At 42.4% G+C, this 22740-nt stretch overlaps 3 protein-coding genes across 4 annotated transcripts in view; 1 reads left to right on the forward strand and 2 right to left on the reverse strand.

Moving 5' to 3' along the window:
- The window catches only part of HEATR5B (HEAT repeat containing 5B), a 47102-nt gene extending 41633 nt beyond the window's left edge, over window positions 1-5469 (reverse strand). Inside the window, exons 1-3 of the mRNA XM_083604174.1 lie at window positions 5313-5469; window positions 2104-2270; window positions 1389-1600 (exon numbers count right to left, since the gene is read on the reverse strand). Of these exons, the coding sequence (XP_083460300.1) occupies window positions 1389-1600; window positions 2104-2229 (338 nt within the window). The 5' untranslated portion in view covers window positions 2230-2270; window positions 5313-5469. The remainder of the gene's footprint in view (window positions 1-1388; window positions 1601-2103; window positions 2271-5312) is intronic.
- A 3-nt stretch (window positions 5470-5472) lies between these two features.
- On the forward strand, window positions 5473-16747 carry GPATCH11 (G-patch domain containing 11). 2 transcript variants are annotated; one of them, XM_083604365.1, is made up of 9 exons: window positions 5473-5572; window positions 7607-7691; window positions 9834-10060; window positions 12263-12304; window positions 12393-12513; window positions 13446-13536; window positions 14062-14169; window positions 14871-14952; window positions 15412-16747. In XM_083604365.1, the coding sequence occupies exons 2-9, from the start codon at window positions 7642-7644 to the stop codon at window positions 15465-15467; spliced, it is 777 nt and encodes a 258-aa protein (XP_083460491.1). In that variant the 5' UTR covers window positions 5473-5572; window positions 7607-7641; the 3' UTR covers window positions 15468-16747. The 2 variants fall into 2 exon arrangements, with proteins under 2 accessions (XP_083460491.1, XP_083460492.1); XM_083604366.1 differs by lacking the exon at window positions 5473-5572 and having other exon boundaries at window positions 9812-10060.
- A 362-nt stretch (window positions 16748-17109) lies between these two features.
- The window catches only part of LOC310759209 (interferon-induced, double-stranded RNA-activated protein kinase-like), a 29975-nt gene continuing 24344 nt past the window's right edge, over window positions 17110-22740 (reverse strand). The window contains exons 23-24 of the mRNA XM_083606146.1: window positions 20362-20424; window positions 17110-20273 (exon numbers count right to left, since the gene is read on the reverse strand). Coding sequence (XP_083462272.1) covers window positions 20166-20273; window positions 20362-20424 — 171 coding nt within the window. The 3' untranslated portion in view covers window positions 17110-20165. The remainder of the gene's footprint in view (window positions 20274-20361; window positions 20425-22740) is intronic.

The raw sequence follows: 22740 nt of genomic DNA on the forward strand, positions 1-22740 counted from the left end.
CACATATTTCAAAATAAATATAGCATGTTCACCAACTGTAGTTTGGAATATTTTAAGAGTATTTTATGAGCATAGAATGCAGTCTTCTCAGACTTTGCATGTCTGGTGCTAACAAAATAGTCTTGAAAGCATGGAATTTAATTCCAAATAGTGTGATAACCTATAGTTCCTAAAAGATGCTCCTGAGAATTCCCTAAGTGATTTTCACAATGACTGGTAAAATTATGTCAAGCAATTGGTAGGCTTAGTTTCCTTCAAACTGCTTGGCATTAATCACTTAGAAAAACTAAGTTCTCAATCCAGTCTGGATTGCTGCATGTGAAGGAATGTAACTGTTCTCAATTAAGCTCTATTTTTGCTGTCCTCCTGCACAAAAGCCAAGTCAAGAACAACTTCTTGTGATAATCCAGCTAGAAAACATTTGCAATTCTTCTGTATGTTTAGGCATGTTTAGACCTAGAAATACAATAAGCAGGCTTCTTCACATGGAAGAAAGCCTCTCCATCAGAGGCTGCACCTAACAGATCCAGAATGCAGCAGCACTCATCTGCATTTGCCTGCCCATGCACATTTGCCTGCCTGTAAACCCCCAATAGGACTTACTTCTTAGTAAACATGCAAAACACTATCATGTCCTGCATGTTGCCAGCACAGTGATTTGACAAAACTAAACAGAGCTCTTTTAGAAGTGGGCAATATATTCAGAGATTTACAGGCCCAGTGAATTTATTTTTTACAAGTAGACATTTAAAGAATTGTTTCATCTTCCCTCCTTCTGCAATAATACAGTGGTACCTCCGGTTATGAACTGAATACGTTCCAGAGGTCCGTTCTTAACACAAAACTGTTCTTAACATGAGGCACGACTTCCGCTCGCATCCTGGGGCAAAGGTTGCAACTAGGGGCATCTACTTCCAGGTTAGCGAACCGCGTTACTCGAAGCATTCGTAAGGGGGACAGTACGTAACCAGAGGTTCCACTGTAGTGTGGATGCTTAAAGACTAATGCTAATCCAACGAACACTTTCTTCCACTGATATCCTGCAGCATCTATATAATCCCGCTTTAAATATTACTGCCCATCATCTAGGATGCTGAACTAAAAGGTCTGATCTAGCAGGATCTTATGTTCTCAGTTACCCTCCCACCCTCAGCTGCATAATTCTTGTCACAACCAATATTGTGACAAAACACAGTAGGAAATTGATTCCATTGTTACTTCAAGGCATCATTCATTTCTAAACAGGTATATTCCCCTGAGGGTTCTGTAAGCATGAATCACAAAAATCATTCAAATCTGCTCAGCTACTTCTTCAGTGTTCTAAGAAATTAACAAATTAACCATCACTTGTAACAACATTATTGTCCTGTATGTGATCTGTTACTTACAGTTTGGTTGGTAAGTAGGCTGATGTATCATCTTTACTTTTGATAATTTCATTACACTTATCAAGTGTCTGAAATACAGTAAAAGTATCTCCAATGCTATACAGAGCAGCAAGGTTTTTAGCAAGCAATTTCCGGGTGGGTGGCCCAGGAGAGCTGCTGATAAGACCAGTTAGCTGTTCAACAAGTTTTTTTTGTTTTTCTTTTACATCCGTCTGTTAACAAAACAAATTAAAATTTTACTTGCTCTGATTTTCATAATTCAACATTCAAATGTTTAATTCTTTCAGATGATTGCTATTCAAGTATTTTTATTTCTGGGATATTTTTGCTAGTAGAGCTATAACCACCCGTCATGTGTCATTTTATTTTTCAATAAGATATCCTGACATTCGTGATATTTGGTGGTTTATTTAATGAAGCTGGTACTGGCCTAATCCACTGGCCCATTTGCCTAAATGCTTCTGGCATTTCTCTGAAACTACTGATACAAATTCACTTAAAACAAACTTGGAAAGGGAATTACCGCTCAGGACATAACATTCATCTCAAATTATGGGCAAATCAGATCTTTTAAAAATATGAATTAGTGAACTACATAATAATGTCATGGCGTTAGACTGCAATCCTTTACACTGATCTGGGAGCAAGCCCCATGAAACTCAATGAAAAAGGACTATATAAAAACCAAAGACTGGTGGGAGGGGACATGGCATACCTTGTTAGCAGCTACTAGCACTTTGTCAAGAAATCGCAGCCATTCAAAGATAAAAACTGGTCGCTTTGCTTCTGTGATTTGAGCCAAAGCCTCTTCATTTAATAACAAACTGTGAGCAAGCTCCATGGCTGGCTAAAATCTGCTTTTGTTACAGGTGTACTTATTTCCTATTAGAAAACATAACATAGAACAATAATTATTATTATTTTCTTATTCCTAATAGCAGTTTACAAACAGCTCATTTACTTGATATTTGATTATATCCCAGATTGTCAAACACTTACATGAAGTATCTGCACTGATGTATTATTTCCTTAGTACCAGCAATGCACATTGCACTTTACAAACAACAAATTTGGCAGGTCCTTCACCAAGGGACTTACAACAGAGGAAGTTGAGGGAAATTGTGACAGGGATAAAAAGGAAGAGAATGTGCTGCTATTTAATTACACATTATTCAGCTTAGTTACCATAGGGTACTGGGACTAGATGTTGCTCCAATGGGCTGCCAGAGAATATGCATTTTGAGGAGGAAATACAGAAGGTGGTCAGATGGAGGCATTCTGGCAGGCAGTTCAAGGCACTGAGAGCAGCAAGGGAGAAAAGATGCACAGGGTCAGAGTGAATAATTTTGGCAGCAGAATGCTGCATGGATGAATGCAAGACAACAGAAGAGCCATGAAAAGAATGCAGTAGTCAACATAAGAGATGACCAAGGCATGGACCAGAATTTTTGGTCATATTTTTGTAACATTGTAAAAGAAGAAATGATTTGGCAATGAAAATGGAGGGCAAAGGATAGAGAAAACCAAGGCTTCAAGCCTGATCAGTAGAGCAAGGTGATGTTATTAACGATTAAGAATGAAGGAGGAAGGAGATGGCTTGGGAGGAACCAAGTTCGATTTTGAGTCCTACTGAGTTTGAAATAACAATGCAATACCTAGACAGAAATATCAAAGACACACTTAGAAATGCACTAGAACAGGCATAGGCAACCTCAGCCCTCCAGATGTTTTGGGACTACAATTCCCATCATCCCTGACCACTGGGCTTGTTAGCTAGGGATCATGGGAGTTGCAGGCCAAAAACATCTTGAGGGCCGAGGTTGCCTATGCCTGCACTAGAATGAAGAAAGTTCTTCTTAGGTAGAGTTGGGTGACATCAGTGCATAGTACTGAAAGCCATGATATGTGATAATGTTACTCAGGGACACTGTATAGGGACAGAATAGCAGATGGCCAAATACAAGCACAGACATCTGAGAAACCACAATGAAGAAAGAAAACAAAGAGGGCTTTCCCCTCTAGAAACACCAAAATATCAACTAGACAGAAAGAGAGCCATCTGAAAACAAAATCAAGGAGATCTAGGACATAAAGCAAAGTGAAACAAGTAGGGGAAAGTGATCTACTGTACCTAGATATCAAAGAGGAAGAGAACTGAGTAGAGACTTTTGGATTTGGTGATGAGGAGGCAAAAGCAGCGACATGCAGCTGGCAGACTGGAAGGGGGCCAGCAACACAGTTGGGAAAAAAGACGTTTAGCTCATGAAAGTAAGCAGGAATTTGATGAAAAGGGGAGGGAACTGTACAGTAGTCAGACCTAGAAAAGGGATCAAGAGTTGGTTTGTTTTAATAAGGAAAACAGTGGTGCATTTGAATGTTGAAAAGAGGAAGAAAAAGATAGGATAACATAAAGAGTGATAATGACAGCAGAGATGGCAATTAGGAGGGCACAGGATCAAGGGTAAACATGGGTTAACTAAAGATAATAGGGTAGTCAACTCATCAAGTGCAATGGAGGAAAAAATGTCAGAGAGAGAGAAAGTGCATTGCCAGGCTAGTAATAATGATTATGGAACCTCTATTTGGCAGTCCTGTATTCATTTACATTGGAATTAAGTCCTATTGAACTTGATGGGATTTACTTCTCAGTAGACATAGAACTGTACTGTAATTTGGAATTTCTGTCATTCAGAAGGGCCAGAAGTATTATCTCAAGGCTATGGAAAGCACATTTACAGTCTGATTCACTTGCTCTGAGGTGATATGCCAGGGAAGTCACACACAGATAGGAATATTAAGACTATGTTTTAAGGGTGCCAATTCTTGTAGGAGCTGCCACGTTATGAGATTCCTCTACAATCCTGTCCTCTGCTACTGCTATAAGTAAAATTTTATTCAGACAAAAGTGAAACCAGAATTTGTGATCTCAGATTCCCCTGCTGAATTTATTTAAAATATTCTCCACAGAAACTTCCAAGTCAAATAACAACCATAATAAAATCAAATATCAATTTACAAACAGTATACAAAAAGATAGGAACAAAATAAACCATGGAAGTAAAAGAGAGGGGCAGGGAGAATAACAGCAAGGCAATGAAGGCGGAATTAAACCATCAAGCATCAAAATTGTAGGGAGGAAATTGCTTGTCGCAAGGTGCCTAAAAGCTAGGAGGAGTAAGTGCCAGTTAAATGTCTCCCGGGAGAGGATTCTACTGCCAGGAGCACTGCCACTGAAAAGGCTCTATTGCTCATCGCTTCCCACCTCAATAAGGACAGGGTGAGAGATGAATGGGACATAATAATAAACTGAGAACTGCACAATTGGAATCAGCGACAGAGAGCCCAGAATATCTGCAGCTGCCATTTATGCAGCAACCCATGCTTGCTGCTGCATAAATGGTGTGAAACTGCTGTAGCTCCTGGGGATGCCCCCAAGCGCTTTAAAGCCCCGCTCAGTTTCGGAGGGAGGTCCATCAGCTCGTGTGCTTTGCTTTGCATGCAGAAGGTGCGACTTCCCAAACCCCCCCCCCCAGTAGTAAGAGATCCCCGAGGGGCCATTGCCAGTCAGAGGAAACGGCAGTTTCGGATATCCAGCCCCAAGGCCTGCCACCCTGGTGTCAAGGGCAGCCCCAGCGATAAGGAAACCCGCCGCCACTCAAAACTCCTGCCCGCCCCTCTCGAAAGCGCCTGCCTGCCCTAAAGGCCGAAGCACCCCGCCGCGAAAGCAGCGCACCACCTTAACTTGACCCCGCTGCCCACCCGTAGGAGCCGCCGTTGTTCGTTCCCTCCTCCCTCCTCCTCACAGGGACCCAGTTAAAGTGGCCCCCCCACGCCACCCAACCGCCACCCCTTAATATTGACCCCGCGGCTCTTCTCCCCCCCCCCTGCCCCTCCGCAAGTAAGTCCTTCGTCTCCCAGACCCACCTCTTCCGACAGTTCGCGGTACCGCAGACCACTGCGACGTTTGACAGAAAGGGGCAAACACCTGACGTCGCCATGGCGCACCGCTCAGTAACCGAATCCCTCTCTCCCCACCAGCTGAGGCAGCGCCGGCTGCCGCGCAAGCGCATTCCATACCCGGAAGCTGGTCGGTAGAAGGCACGCATGCGCACCTGCGCAGTTGCCGAGAGACTGGAACGCAAGAGGGCTAGGCTTCGCTGGGTGGAAGAGGCGCGCGGAGGCTGGTAGGGAATAATGATAAAGAGCTGGTGCTGTACCGATTTGAGTGTTGCTGGCGAATGTTGGGCAGCTTCTTAGATCAGGCTATGGGCAGCTGCTAGCCGTGGGGTTCCTGCATTGTGTGTGTGGGGGGGTGCGGTTTAGACTAGATGACCCTAAGGCTCCCTTGCAATTCTGTGCTGCTAGGATGGCTGTATACAACTTCCACGATCAAATGCAGCGTGTTTCTGAACACTAGTTGCTGGGGGGACGGCAAGGAGAGAGGGCTGTTCTCCACACCACTATATATATATGTGTGTGTGTGTGCGTACTTGCAGCACAGAGGATACGACTTCATGTATCGGATGAAGTGGACTGTAGTTCACGAAAGCTGATGCTGTTAATAATAACACCTGTATAGGTGCAGGGGGTGTAATTGCACTTGTTTGTTATTGTAGTATGTATTCTTGTTTTTTGTGTGTGTGTGTGTTTTGTACCATATTTTTCGCTCTATTAGACTCACCGGACGATTGGACGCACCTAGTTTTTAGGAGAGGCTCCCTGCTCCCCTGCGGAACCTTCATCCCATGGCTAAGCCAGAAGCTAGAACAGCCAGCGGGATCCCACTCGCTGTTCTGGCTTCTTCTTTAACCGCGCACAGCCTCTCCCGGGCAAAGGGAGCCTTCATCCCCTGTCCAGGAGAGGCTGCGCACGGCTAAGGCTCCCCCAAGAGCCGCGCTCCCTTTAAAGAGTGTGCGGAGTGTGTGTGCAGCTCTTGGGGGCTTTTCCCACACACGCTCTACGCAGCTCTTTAAAGGGAGTGCTGACAGAGCCTCCCACCTGCATTCGCTGCATAAGACGCACACACATTTCCCCTTACTTTTTAGGAGGGAAAAAGTGTGTCTTATAGAGCGAAAAATACAGTATGTTGTAAGCCACCCTGAGATCTCTGGATGAAGGGCAGTATAGAAATTTAAGAATTAATAATAATGATAATAATGCATTAGTCCTTAAGCAAGCTTGTTCTGTTATTTTACTATGCACAGCAGGATGTTAGGCTAGAATATAGACCTTTCATCTGATTTGATAGGACTCTTATTACATTCAGTTAATATGGGGAGACTGGGGTAATCATGAGGGGCTGTGTATGATACCTTTTCTTTGCTAATGTGCATTCTTAGCAGGGAGCGAGTCCTCTTGAATCCAGTGGGGACTTGTTCACTTGCTAGATAAACACAGAATTGTGCTGTATGTGTCAGGCTACAATCCCACTTGAGGTATAAGGCTTTTGGGGTGAGCAGCCTGACTGGCATAATGATGTTGGGCATCAGTCATAATAATTTTTCTAGTATTTATGGTGCCACAAGGCTATTTGTTGCTTTTGCTTTTCAGTTGTTTCTAGGTGGGATTTCATCTAACTGAGCCACCACATTAATCTAAAGGTTCAGTGCCCCTAAAGTTTGCTCTCTTTCTAGGAACACTAAATGAAATTATTATTATTATTATTATTATTATTATTATTTATATCATGCCCATCTGGCTGGGTTCCCCCAGCCATTCTGGGCAGCTTACAGCTTACTGTTCCTCCCACCAGAGCACTCTGAAAATTGTGGCAACTATTAGCTGTAACAAAGTCACAGTTTGTTTTTGTTAATTTGTAGTTTATAATAATGTTTTTAATTGTTGTAAGTCTTCCAAGCTGCAAGAAAGTTGGGATATAAATACCATATTTTTCGCTCTATAAGACGCACCAGACCACAAGACGCACCTAGTTTTTGGAGGAGGAAAACAAGAAAAAAAATACTCTGAATCTCAGAAGCCAGAACAGCAAGAGGAATTCCTCTCACTGTTCTGGCTTCTGGGATAGCTGCGCAGCCTGCATTCGCTCCATAAGACGCACACACATTTCCCCATACTTTTTAGGAGGGAAAAAGTGAGTCTTATAGAGCAAAAAATACGGTACTCTACATGAAATAATAATAATTCCCCCCCCAAAAAAATCAGTGAAAACTTTAGCTATTTTCAATGCATTCTAAAAGCTAGAAAAATATTGTTTATAGGCAAGAGGTCTGCAAGTGGAGTATTAATACCAATCATGGGTGATGAAGAAGATGACTACATGTCCGATTCCTTTATTAATGTTAAGTAAGTGCAATATTTTTCTAAACTTATCAAACTTGTCAGTGCCTAACACATGCACTAATAATTGAAGCTATTTGTGGTGTTTCAGATACAGAACTTTTCAATTATTTTTTGAGTAAGAGGTCTGGCTAAAATGCTTCAAGTTGATATCACCTAGAAGAGGGTTCTTCATCCTTGAGTCCCCTTTTGTTGTTGGACTAGAGCTGGCCATCTGGGGACCCAGGTCTTGCAGTCTCAAACCACATGCAAACGTTGTTCTGACTTCTGTCAGTTCCTTTAGCACACCATTGTAAGTAAGTAAGTAAATTTTTATTTATACCCCGCCCTCCCCAGCCAAGACCGGGCTCAGCGTGGCTAACATCAAATACATGAAAACACAATCAAACAACTGATTAAAATACAGCTTAAAAATTAGAATCAGGATAAAATTAAATGACTGCCCATGAATTACAACCATAGGGGTCAGGAACCTCAAGTATTCATCAGGGCCAGCTATCCATGTTGGTCCCACATGACCCGATAAATGGGCCAAAGAGGTAATTTACAGAGTCCCATAGAGGGGGGTCAAATTGGGCCCGGACCGAAGGCTAGGCGGAACAGCTCCGTCTTGCATGGACTAACTGTACTGACTGCTCCACTCTTTTTCTGCACCAACAACTTTTCCACCAGTCCTTTCTTTGGGACAAGAAGAGTGTTAATCTCTTGTATAGTCCCCTTTTCTGCTCCAAGAACACCTAGCACAGAAGTAGTTTAGATTTCACTTATCCGTCTCTGAACTGGGTGTATCATTTTTTGGGGAAACCAGAGAAAAGGTCTTTCCAAGAGGTACAATGGCTGCATATGTGTGATCATCCAAAACCTTATAAAGAATAAACCAAGTGCCATCGCTTTGCACTCTCTGGCTGCATACTGGCTGAGGTGTAAAGATCCTGGCTTGCTTCAAGCCAGAGCTTCCTAGTTCTGGTGTATCAGGAACTCTGGCTTACTGCAACCCAGGCTCTTTGTGCTCAAGCTGGGGCACAGCTAGAGGAAGGATAATCAGGTGGAGCAAGGGAATGATGCATGGCCATGATGCTTGTCTACAGCTTCATAAACCATGGTTTGTGAAGCCTTGGATGATTGATCAAACATGACCAGTGACATTTGGGACTGAAAGCTGAACTGTGCACCCTTCCTCTTGCCATTTCAGAGCTATCCAGTTCCTGGGTTACAGCTCCAGTTTGGCACCCTCATATAATGTAGGATACCTGCCTCTGTGCCACAGTGACTGAACTCAATGATTCTAGCCCAGCTACATGGCTTTAAGTGGTTGAGGAGTATGTTTAAGTGGCCCATGAAACTGGCATAGGAATTGCTTATTCCTAAATCCAGGAAAATGAACTTGAACTGGAGGGCGGAATAGATTCAGACTGCCACCTAAGCCATTTTAAGCCCATCCCTGCATAGACTAACTCTTTGGCTATACTCTTTCTCAACACTGCTTTTCCCACGGCCCTTTCTTGTGGACAATGAACTGGTAAGCCTCTAATATATTCCCCTTCTATAGTCTCCTTCAGTAAGACCTAGCACAGAAGTAGCAGCCTCTAGAACAGGTATGGGGGAACATTTGACCCTCTAGATGTAGCTGAACTACAACTCCCATCATCTCTGACCATTGGGCATGCTTGCTGGGTCTGATGGGAGTTGTAGTTTAGCAACATCTGGAGGGCCAAAAGCTTCCCACACATATTCCAGAATATATTACTGTGGATTACAACTCCCTACTGATTCAACCTAGGTTTTCCCTTCAATTTCCTTGCCATGCCTTTCATATACCAGTGTGTTCTGTGAGCATATTACAGCAACAGAAATACCACTGTGTGGGGCTTTTATCGTACCATTTAATCTATCCTTGTTCCATTTCAGCAGAAGAAAAGAGAAACATATTCTTCTTGCAAGAATGATAATTACAATAGATTGGTGGTATTCTGTTTGGAAACTGTATTAACCTTGCAATCTATGTACACTTACCTGGAAGTGAGCCCCATAAAACATTGAGGGATGTACTGTTAAGCATTACATGTGGTTCACTGAAAATGCTCTTAAAACTTTATTTATTTATTTCTGTAATTGCTATATAATAGTTTGATATTTGGACTCGTTCAGCCAGGACATCAGACCAGGCATGCCAATGCTGAGGCGTACAAAGGAAGTGTTTAAGAAAGAAGAAAAACAAAAGGAAGCTAACGAGAGAAGTCGGCAAAAGAGTATAAAAGAGCAGGAGAAAGAACAACGTGATACCGTTTTAAACATTGCTTTGGGAAACGAGAATAAAGGTTTTGCTATGCTTCAGAAGATGGGTTATAAAAGTGGTCAGCCTCTTGGCAAAAGTGGTGAGTTTCTCAGCTTCCCTTTTTCTGAATAAGACTGTATCATGGTATTATTATGGTTGTTGTTTTATTATTAATTTATAAACCTTTTAATGCCAAAATAGGCTTCGAAGTGGTTTAGGAGTATAAAAACCAATGACACAAGCATTAAAATATAAAATTAAAATACACAAACAATCCAATTAAAACAGTTCTTGGGTTGAGAGATCATGGGAATGTCTGTGTAATAGACCTAGGTGATTTTTCAATACATATCATTCAGTTTTTGCCGCAACCAATCATCAGCAGGCCTTGCCGCAGCAACCAATCACATGCCCAATCGCCGCTGCCAATCCTGCTGGCTGCTGCCCCCCCCCCCCCCCCCGCTATCCATGTATAAGACGATCCACAATTTTTGCCTGTTATTTCTAAGGAAAAAATATCATCTTATACACGGAAAAATATGGCACTATTTTCGATTTTGCAGCAAGCCCCGGCTCAGCAGGCCAGCGTGACAGACCAGTAGGCGTGATTTACAGAGATGCTGGCTTGGGGCTTGCTAGGAACCCCCTTTCCCCTTCCTTACCCCCGTGAAAGAAGAAACGGGGGTTGTTTTCAGAGTAAGTACAAAAAAGGTTGCCCTGTTATTTAACTCTTTTTCTTTCCTTCCGTCTCCCCTTCTGCCTGTGTGGGTGTGTGTATGTGAGTGCCCTGATGCCTTTACTGCCTGTCTGAGACTTTGACGGAGCCCCTTTCTTTGTGTAAAAGTAAGAACAAAAAAAAGTTGCTGCGTAAGACATTTTTGGTTCACCCTAAATAGCTTCCCTCATATAAAAAAGGAAGGTTTTTTTTTAAAAAAATTAAAGGATGCTATCTCATTGATTGCCCTTCCTCCTTCCCTTTGATAAAAAGGGAGAGGTTGGTGGTATAATAATAATAACAACCACCAGCAGCAGCACCTCAGATTCACACACAAATATGCAGCCCTGGGTCTGCTGGCCAGTGGTTGGGCCAGAACATTATTCCCTTTAGTTCTGCAGTCCCAGGCCCAACTAGCAGTTGGAACAGAGTGTTTTGCGTGCCAAGGCAGAGACCCCCCAGCCCTGAGAGACCACCAGAAGGAATAACGACCCCTGACAACGTGTTATGGAATTAAAAATTGGCCACAGCTTCATTAAACCTTTCAGATGTAGGAAGACCTTGGCTTCGGCATTGGGCATGTATCCCTCCCAGCCCCCCAGCTGGGGGAACTGGGGCTCCTCAGGGTGGATGGGACATGGGAGGGTGCACGGCAAGATGCTTGTGTATGCTGGCAGCCCACCCCATATCCCCGCAATGCAGGGGAGTTCACTGACAACCTTTCAGTGTATGGCCAGTGACACCCATATAAAGGTGCAATCCCCTGTAAGAGGGGACCCTGGAATCGCCGCTAGGGGGGGTGAGTCACCACTTCACACACCCCAAAAAAAATTAGGGAAGAGGGAGAGATTGGTGGAATAATAATAATAATACTAATAGTAATAATAAACATCAGATGCACAAACGAATCAGCAGCCCTGAGTCTGCTGGCCAGTGGTTGGGCCGGAATATTATTCCCTTCAGTTCTGCAGTCCCAGGCCCAACTAGCAGTTGGAACAGAGTATTTTTTCTGGAAGGGAGGAAATCGCAATCTCCCTGGAGCTGCTTGTTCTCTGGCTGGTGGTTTGAACCCGGCTGGTCTTCCTCTTGCCCTGATACTTTCCCTGGGAGACAGGAAGTGCTAATTAACAGAATGTCAAAGCAAAATAAAAAACTTCAAATAGTAACATAAATTTTTTGTGAGGTTAGAACCAGTATAACTTACATCTTGAGGGGAATTACTCTACAACATTAATGTAGAATCATATAATAGTTATTTTTTCAAGTTATGGCAAAGGCCTGTTATCTGTTCAGTAAATTTCATTTCTCCGGTTGATATTGTTCGAAATGATGCACGTACATGAAAGATACAGAGAACCTGTGCAAAACACTTTAACTAGGCTAGACTCAAATCTCTGTTCAGATGCCAAGTAGATAGCCTAAGGTGTGTCATTAACTCATGGTCTGATCCACTTCACAGGGTTTGTTGTAATGTGAGAACCCCATTACAAGCCACTCTGAGCTCCTGTGATGAAAGGAACACAAATGTGTCTAATAGTGATGATCATGTGTGTTTTTATCAGCCATGACTGCTCTTGTTTTCTGCAGGAAAGGGGATTGTCGAGCCTATTCCTCTGAACATTACCACAGGTTTGTGTCCATTCTTTCCTTTTTAATGTTTTAAAGTTCAAACATGGTGCCTCTTGATGTGTTAACTAGCGCTTTGAACTTGGAACAGGCAGAAGTGGGCTTGGCCATGAAGAAGTGAAGAAACGGAAAGCTGAAGAAAACTTGGAAAACTACAGGAGAAAAATGCACATGAGGAAACAAGCGGAGGAGCAGACGGCTGACCTCTTCAAGTAATGTTCAAGGGCTTCATTCTTCGTCTTCTCTTTGCAAATAAGAATTGTATTGTTTATGGGAAGGATTGTGGCTTCATGGTGGAACACGTGCTTGCATGCAGAAGGTCCCCTGTTGAATCCATGACTTCTGCAGATACGGCCAGACAAGACTCTTGTCTGAAACTCTGAAAATTTCTTCCAGTCAACTGAGGCCAGCAACAGCCAGCATAGTGGTTTCTAGAACCATTGGCCATGCTCCCATGTTGGGAGTCCACATCATCTGGAGAGCACTAGGTTGAGGAACAGTGCTGTGTGGGGTTATCCTTCCCACAATGCATAAGAAACTGCCTCATACCAAATTAGGCTGCTACTCCATCAAATATCACCATCAGGTATTGCCAGTATGAACTACACCAGGGGTAGTTAGCATAGTGTCCTCCACATGTTATTGGACTCCAACTCCCTCAAGCCCCAGCCAGCATGGTCAAAGATCAGGGATGATGGGAGCTGCTCACAGTGATCTGGGTCCCAAAAGGTGTGTGTAATATAGTATTTGGGTTTGTAGCACTTCTAAACTGCCCATCGTACAACTCCCACGATGGTGAACAAAACAAATTGATAGATACATATACACCAGTGTGGTGTAGTGGTTAAGAGCGGTAGTCTCGTAATCTGGGGAACCGGGTTCGCGTCTCCGCTCCTCCACATGCAGCTGCTGGGTGACCTTGGGCCAGTCACACTTCTTTGAAGTCTCTCAGCCCCACTCACCTCACAGAGTGTTTGTTGTGGGGGAGGAAGGGAAAGGAGAATGTTAGCCGCTTTGAGACTCCTTAAAGGGAGTGAAAGGCGGGATATCAAATCCAAACTCCTCTTCTTCTCTTCTATCAGTGTAATATCTCAACCAGTCCAAGTTATGTTTATTGGTAGTCATGTTTCATTTTATTTTTAAGATTGAGATTGAAGACCAAACAGGAGCAACTTCAAGTAAAACGAGACCTTGTGAAAAGTCAGAAAGCCTGTCAACAACTAGATATGCAGAAAGTAAGTTTAAATAAAAACATTTCTTTCAAATGTTTTTGTGCATTTGTGACTCAAAGACTTTGGATGGGTATCATTTACTGAAAGTAAGTATGCATAACCTACCAGACCAACTTTTTTACGAGCTTGTCCACCCACACACGTCATCGTAAGTCAAGTGTGGTGCATTGACAGGCTGAAAGCAAAAAAGAACCAACTCTCTTCTGGTTTACTTCCCTCCCTGGCTTCCTGTTTTTATTGTCTAAGAACTACATACAACATAGACATGGTCCCCATCTTTTCCAGAAAATGTTTTACTGCTTCAGTGAATTGAAAATGCTAATATAATCTTTGCTATAATGCCTTGTGCTGCATTTTCATTTTTTCAAGTTTGAGTATGCAACAAGTTCTGAGACTGCTTCTGTTGTTATTTTTTGAGCATTTTGCTTTTCCAGGTGTGCAAAGTTGCACCTTTTTCTCTTTCCAAATTGCCAAGAAATTGATGGGGTGGGGTATGTTGGTTGTTACTGCTAAACGTTTGCTTTAAAGGGCCTTGAATCCCCCAAAGAGATGTGGTTCTGGTTACAGCCAGAGGAGGAAAAGGAAGATGACGTGGATGGAGAGGAGGAGGAAGAAAAAGAGGAAGATGAGTTCGATGTAAGTGTAGGGTTTAGATACCATTGGAAGCTGCATTGCACTTCAATAATCTAAATCGGGGGTCGGCAAAAATTTTTAGCCGCAGGCTGGTCCACTGTGCCTCAGACCTTGTGGTGGGCCGGAGAAGCGGCATGGGGGCGGGGGAGCTGGAAGAAGCGGCAAGGGGGGCAAGTAGTCCTCCTCCCCACCCCCCAGCCCCAGCTGCTGAACTTAACTTCCCAGGGGCTATCACCACCGTCGCCACCGCTGCCACTGCTTCTCGTGGGTAGGCAAAGCGATCTCGTCCGCTCTGCTCTCTTGCCCACAGGCGCACCAGGGCAGTGGCGGGGGGAAGATGAGCAGTGCGAAAGGGCTGACTCCAGAGAGGGGCCAGCTCAGCCCAGCCCCGCCCCGCCCCCTTCCTCCTCTAGGCAGGGAGGGGAGAAGCCACGAGGAGGGAGGGAGGAGGCACCACCACGATGTGTGTGAGGGAGAGGGGGGGAACGGAATGGCGCAGGGGGGAAAATGGCGCAGCCCAAATGAGCAGAATCCCCACGCCGATTCAGACAGTCCGTAGGTCAATTCCTGAAGGCAATTGGGCCTGATCTGGCCCGCAGGCCTTTGTTTGCCGACCCCTGATCTAAATTAATAAGCTAAAATAATTTTAAAATTAATGCATAATCCATTTATGCTTAAAGGTGTATTTCATTTGTCAAACACAGGAATCAGAAAAGTTAATCATGTTGACAGCGTATCTAAGGGAAGAACACCTCTACTGCATTTGGTGTGGAACAACCTATGATGGTAAGAAAAATACCAGGTATTAATAATAGCTGAGCCCTCTTCTTTAGTTGGTCTGTTAATGTAAACTAACAGTATCTAATGCCTTGGCCAAAAGATGCATGAGTCACCTTTGCACAATGAAAGCCTCCATGTAATATAAACCTAAATTTGTCTCTTTGGGAACCTTAAAGCTTATTGTATTCCCAATTTTTTTTCTTTGGAGTTGTTTGCAAGAGGAAAAGAAATGATGCTCTTAATGTACTTGTGTTTGAGGATGCTCACCATAAATGGAAACCCCCCTGCTCTTGATAACTGCAGGCCATATCTGCAATTAATTTCAACAACCTGTTTAGTATCACTGTGTATGGCTTGTTTGATCTTTTCTAATTTACAGCTCTCTCTCCCCAAAAGGCTTAGTATCTCAGTCCAGTGTGTTTTTCTTGTGACAACTGTATAATGCTCTTTTAAAAAATCTTCCAGATAAAGAAGATTTATCCTCAAACTGTCCTGGAGACACTTTTGCAGACCATGAATAACTTTCCTAAAGCAAGAATAGTAAATGCTGCAAGATCGCTCCAGCATAAAGATATCGAACAGTTCAGAAGACTGCATATATTTTTGTAGGGAAAAGGTTTTTGAAATGTATTTATGTATATATTGTAACACTGGAACTGTGCTGAAGTCCTGTTCACTTGGAAATATGGATAGAAAGGAGCTACACACCAAGAAGATCTTATAGGAGCTGCATAATCAGTTGACTGTCAGCTGTGAACTCTAGGTACTTAAAAACAAAAAAAGCTTATTTGTTATTTTTGTGAAAAACACAGCAAACAGGATTGGGTCGATCCTCCTTTACACCCCAATCAATTATAGAAGAAGTGGAATACTGATCTAGTGCAGAAAAGAGAACAGGAGGGCTGAAAAGATCCAAAATGTGTATATAGAGGCCAGAAATAAGATCAGGACACTTAGGTTAAAATCCTTCATGTACTAACTTAGGAGTAAGTCCTGTTGACCTTGAGTGTAAATATTCTAAATATGCCTTTTACTGTTGACCAAACTGCTCAGTTTTGTAATTTTCAGTGTTTTATACCAAAGGTCTTTCAATGCATTTTCCTAATGTCAGTGAAGGCTTAAAACAGTTAATGTTGAACAGTTCAGTAGCTATGGGTGTTTGTATCACTATTTACAGCTGAATGCATTTGTTGTGTATGTATATGTCTAAACAGATTTATATCTGGGTTTTTTTACTAACCTGCAAATTGGCTCAAATGTATAAATACTATACTAGGCACACTGAGAACCCCATACAGTACTGAAAACAAAAATAACTAGCTGTACTGAAACAGGAGGTGGCAACTAATGATATTTTCCGGGGGCAGTTACAAGTTAGTCCATCTGATGTTGACTCTGCCATCCTCCCGTTCTCTTCTGAGTTGGTTCTTTGGTTAAAAGGTTTTTAAAAATGCCTTTCAGGCTAAATTAGTTGATGGGCTTCTATTTAAGGTTAATCCACTTTACTGCCCATGGAAAATGGCATGATCAAGCCAACATTAAGGTAAAGTGTGAACCAGACCGCTAGCTTTACATGGAAGTAACCTCTAATGGACTCAGTAGCCCTTACACCTGAGTAGAAGTGTTGTATTTTTCAGTGGGGAAGTTTCAAGTAGATGAAACGCTCAATGGCTTGCCAAAGTGTTCAGGTTTGGCTAGATTGTGCCTCAAGTTATCAGGAGAAAGAACTTGGTGACAGTAATAATGTAAGCAGAAGGGTGGCACGTAGTTCTAGTGTGCATTAAAAAGGAAATAACACGTCTCCTTGCAGTTTGATTCCTTTCTGTTATATGCACTGTACCTTTCTCGATAGTCTAAAAGTGAACCACCTGCCAGACTCTATATAGAACACAATTTTTCTGCATTATGCAGTCATAGTGTAGCACCTATTACTGGCTGCATTTGGTATCTTCATTACTAATTGCGCACAGGGGTAGATTTTTACCAAGATTTTCACTCAAGAGGTGCCTCTGTTCAAGTGCATGGCCAAGAGGCGCTTGAAGGTAATCAAACTCCATGTAGGCTAGTTCTAAGGGAAGGATTGCTGGCAAGCTATTTCCTGCATACAGACATGCCTCTCCCTTTGTATGCCATGTAGCTTCTAAAAGAAATGAACAATGTGGGGACTTTTTAATGCACGCCATTTATTAGGAAAGAGAAAGCAGCTATTGAACAGTAGCATAAGCCATGCATACACAATAAAAACATTACAATTTCCCAACATGTGAGAAATACATGCTTCGGTTGAAAAATTATGTTGTAAAATGTGCTTCTTAACACTGTACCAGTGATTTAAAAACAAATTTAATATTCACTACAAAGTTCCATGAAATAATTCAAGTTAAAGATTTACAATAGATTCGGTTGCATCCGGAATCCAGTGTGAATATTCTCCTCTAGTGTTGGATGATGGCACCGAAAAGCTGTTCCCTGTGAACTAGGTGCAATGGAATTACTCAGGAGTAAGTTGACACAGCTGCAGCTTTATGGTATAAAAAACTCATCAAATCCTAGCTGTTAAAAACATCCCTTTGCAATAAATTATTCACAGCACAAACTCCGTAGATTTCACCAAGTTATTTTCACATGGCTTGTAAAATCCAAATCAAGAGAGGCTTTGAAAGCTTTGGACTGTTGTCTGGATGCACTGGTGGACTGGATGAGGTCAATAAAGTGTATATGAACCCTGGCAAGACAGGGGCTCTTTGGATGGGTAGTTCCCATGTTTGGGAAGTCACAAGTTCTGGATGGGGTTGCATGTAGCTTGGGGATACTCCTGGACACATCTTTGTCACCAGAGATTCAAGCATCCTTTGTGGCTATGAGTGCCTTTTACCAGCTTCATGTGGTTCACAAACTATGGCTATTCATGTACAGGGATAGCCTGACTACTGTAGCTCATGTGTTGGTAACCTCAAGGCTGGATTACTGTAATGTTGCTCTTTGTGGGGCTGCCCTTAGGTTTGGTTGAGAAGCTCCAGCTGGGGCTCTGCTTGAGAGCACACAACACAGCATTGTTAAACAACTGTACTGGCTTCCCATTACTGCTCAGGATTCTTGCGTGTTTATAAAATCCTGAACAACTTTGGTCCAGGGTACCTCAGGGATTGCCTGGAACTCTTTTATCCCAGCTCAATCACTTGAGATCACCTGCAGGAGCATCTTTGGTTGTTCCCCAAGCTGGTGAGGCTCATTTGACAAGAAACCCCTTAAGAGCCATCAGCCCAACTTTTAAACGCCTGCTGAAAATGTTTCTGTTCCTCTCAGCCTATGAAGGCATTTAACAAGACATCCATCCACAATGGTTAGTTGATGTCTGTTTAAGTTTCTATTGTATTATCTTTTGCTGTAAACCACTTTGCTATACAGTGGTGCCTTGGTTTAAGAACAGTCTGGTTTAAGAATGATTTGCTTTACAAACTCCGCAAAACCGGAAATAGTGTCTTGGTTTGAGAACTTTACCTTGGTCTAAGAACGGAATCTGAATGGTAGAAGGGCACCGGCGGTGGGAGGCCTCATTAGGGAAAGTGCGCCTTGGTTTAAGAACGGACTTCTGGAATGGATTAAGTTCGTAAACCAAGGTACCAGTGTGTGTGTGTGTGTGTGTGTGTGTGTAAAAAATGATGCAGTGATATACAAATATTTTTTATGAATACAATCTATCATGAATCATTTTTTTAAAAAAACAGTTCTGATTTGGATACCTTCCAAAAAAGTTCTGATTTGGATACCTTCCATTTTTTTTTCTAGGTTGTATTGCAGGAAAGGAATTAAGTCTGACAGAAAAACAGGTTTCCCTTTATCATCCTTATGCTTAAAAGCAAAGTGTCCAGACAAAAAGGGCAGAGCATATGCTCTGCATGCAAAAAATGTCCCAAGTTCAATTCCCAGCAGGGCTGGGAAAACATCATCTGAAATCCTCGCTGCTCATTGAAGTAGACAATATTGATGAACCAATGGGTCAACTGAGTATAAGGCAGCTTCCTATGTTTTACCAAACCACAGCTAGGTTTTTAACACAGGCTTCCAAGCAGAGAGAGCTCCAAAACCCCGATTACTTCAAAAGCCTCATATTATGTCACTCATACTATTTTCCTTTATTATTTATTACTAGTAATTATTAAATGCATATGATGACCCATCAATAAAATAGGTGGAATTTTGGAAACAAACACTTAATCTTGCAGATAAAAAGTAAAAGAACTCTCCTGGCAGAAACCAAATAGAAAAAAACAAAAAACCCCACAAAATTTATATACCACTTGATTGTAAGAAAACCTCTAAGCAGTTTACAAAAAAATGAAATAAAACACTTTAAAAATCTCAATAAAAAGCACAGGTATTTAAAAACATTGAAAAGTTGCTTAAAAGAACCCATACCTAAAAAGAGAGAAAGCACATGTGGCTTCTACGTATCTGGACACGCTTGCGTAAACAAATGTGTTTTACGCAGATGCCAAAAAGAATGTGATGAAGGCACCTGCCTGATGTCAACAGGCTGCGAGTTTCAAAGTGAAGGTGCTGCTGCAGTAAAGATTGATGTCTTATAAGTATTATGTGGCACCTGTAACAGTGCAGGTTAATGTAGATTGAAGCTTCTTGAAAGGTGATTCTGCCCCTAATAGTAACACCTTGAACCTGGCCTGGTAGTAAATGGACAGCCAGTGCAGTTCTTTGAGCAAAGCTGTTCTATGTAGAGAATCTCTTCCTGCTAGCAATCATGCAATGGCATTGTGCACTAACAGCATATTGCAAATCAAGTTCAAGGAGTGCACTGCAGTAATCTAACCTTGCAGTAATCTAACCTTGAAGTCACCAATGCCTGAACCACTGTGGTCAAGTTCTCTCAGTCCAGGAATGACCATATCTGTCACAGCTTGTAAAATGGGCTTCCAGCCACAGAGGCTGAGCCTCCCATGAGAAAGCAGGACAGTTTTTAAAGACAGCCACACATACAAGGCACAGGTATCTAGTTCTGGCTTCAGAGAAATTTTGCCTCCACAAGAGCACCCTGCAGCTCCCCTCAAAGGCCACAGCAGAACATATAGCAAGAGGCAATCCAGAGTTAAATTTCCAGGTGCCACAGTTTTGATTCAGACGAGATTTTCAATATTAGCAACAGCAAAAGGAACCACTACCTTTAGACCAAAAATCTGCAGTTGTGTTTGGACAGGTATTAGTTAACAAGTGTGTGGGCTATACTGCTTTTTCTTTAAAATATGCAAAATGGCAGGTGCCGATGGTCTGTCAGATGGCACTTTTGAAAGCAGTTTCTTAATTAGAGATACCTGCAAACAAAGGAGAGATTGTTTTTTATTTTAAATTACAACAAGCATGGAAAAGACAACCTATAAAAAATGCTTTGCCACAGTATACCTCTTCTGGAAACTCCTTTGTAAACGGTTCTGGAAATTCGCCTTTCTTTATGTTCTCGAATCTCTGAAAAATAATACACAGTGTCACTTAAGAATACCTTGTGTGATGCAATTTTCACTGGCCAAGTTCAAAAGCTGCCATTTTAACACAAACAGCTACCCAAGTTCCCAAACATGGAAAACTGAATTCCTTCCACATTTGTACATGGGATAAAGGAACAGGAGTTGAGTGTGCATACACACTTCATTCTTCTTGCATGGAATGGAACATCCAATATTGTGTAGTAATATCACTGATACCCGTTTGGGATATGCCAAAAGGATAAAAGACTCTCTTCAAAATGAAGCCTGGGTTCTTTCAGCAACAGGGACTCACAGCACTTACTGCAAAGTACAGTGGTACCTCAGGTTACATACGCTTCAGGTTACAGACTCTACTAACCCAGAAATAGTACCTCGGGTTAAGAACTTTGCTTCAGGATGAGAACAGAAATCGTGCTCTGGCAGCGCGGCGGCAGCAGGAGGCCCCATTAGCTAAAGTGGTACTTCAGGTTAAGAACCGTTTCAGGTTAAGAACGGACCTCCAGACGAATTAAGTTCTTAACCCGAGGTACCACTGTATCTGAAGGTTCTGCATTTCATTACCCTGTTCTCCCTACAAACACACAATGCCCCAAGTTTCAAGGCAGTTTGATAAAACTTTGTAGCAGTGATACATGAAGGAAGCAACTCATGATTGAGTTGGGGTTCAAGACATCTGGAATACTGAAACAGTTAAGGAACTTCCTAATGAGTTAAGAGCCCTGGGGGGAAAACCCCTAATGTTTGGTGTCCAAAGACATAAACATTCTTGTTCCACTTGTGTTGAAAACTATTGCTGTTTCACTGTTACTTAACTTAGTTTATATATATATATATATATATATATATATATATATATATATATATGTGTGTGTGTGTGTGTGTGTGTGTGTATATATATATATATATATATATATATATATATATATAAAAATAAAATTACTTTGGGATGTGTGAATTTATAAATTAAAAGCAGTATATAAAGGTCTTAAATTAGGCTTCCTCAAACTCAGCCCTCCAGATGTTTTTGGCCTACAACTCGCATGATCCCTAGCTAGCAGGACCAGTGGTCTGGGATGATGGGAATCATAGTCTCAAAACATCTGGAGGGTCGAGTTTGAGGGAGCCTGTCTTCAATAAACAAACAAACATGAAGAACTCCTTCATGCCACACATTTATTGGAGGGCCCTCGTGTGTACTCATAGGGGCTTCATTCAGGCATTCAAAGGATACATGAAAAGGGAGGGGCAGAGCCTGCCATTGCCCCTTCATCACATTCATAAATCAAGTGAGAAAAATGCCTGAAGGGAGAGTTAATGATTACAACAAAGTCTGCAAATGGGATATTTTTCATTTTCATTTTCAAAAAAACATTTGGGAGCAGAATGAGAAACATTAGTAGGACTCCATAACAGCTGGAGCACTTGCAGACTCTCAATGTTCTATGTCTCAATTCCATTTTCCAATTTAGTAAAACAACATTGCTTAAGGAACTGTTTGAAGGAAGGGGTGAATGGCTGGTTTGCATTTCCCATTCCTCAACAGGAGGAAAGGCTGGTAATAAATTTGGATTGACGTTCCTTTTGCAAAAAGGCACACGCCTCAGAAGCAGCCTCTTGAATTTATAGAAGCAAACCTTTCCTTGAGCAGGCCAGTTGGTGGCAATTCCTGAAAAGTTTTGGGTTTCTTTAGAAAGCAGTAACCTTAAACATAATACTTTTCAGATACAGGTTTTTAAAAATATAATTTGCTTGCTAAAAACCATGATGCTTTATGGGCTGGGGTGTAGTGGAGATTCTTGGTCTCAAATTGGGAAGGGGGAGGCAATGCATCTGTAACCCACTGCCTTTCATCCCCCCTGCACAACAAGCTCTATCTGGCCTGCTCTCTCATGGTGTGTACCTGCGAGAGGGAGTGACAGAGCAGGAGCAAGAAAGACAAGAGCAAAGCAACTTTCTGGCGACCTAGAATGGAGATGTACCATTTATACAAGCTGCATTTGTATCACGCAAAACAACTGCCAGCATCTAAGGCAACAAACCTGCATCCTGTGTGCTCTGTGGTAAGTGGATGGAGGAGGCAGCAGCCAGTTGGTTGGTCTCCCCAGCAAAACATCCCCTGTCCCCCTAACAACTCTGCTGCTATTCCCCAGACTATGAAGGAAGGAGCGCCAAGAGGTCAGCTTTTCTAGACCACTGTCCATTAGCAAGAATGCATAGACACATGAACATGCCCCTTCATCCTTCTGTCCTGCCCCTTTCACCCACTCAACTGTTTGGAGCCCTGGTTGTGCATACA

The sequence above is a fragment of the Podarcis filfolensis genome, assembly GCF_964270895.1.
Source record: "Podarcis filfolensis genome assembly, chromosome: 3".
Taxonomy (NCBI): Eukaryota; Metazoa; Chordata; class Lepidosauria; order Squamata; family Lacertidae; genus Podarcis; species Podarcis filfolensis.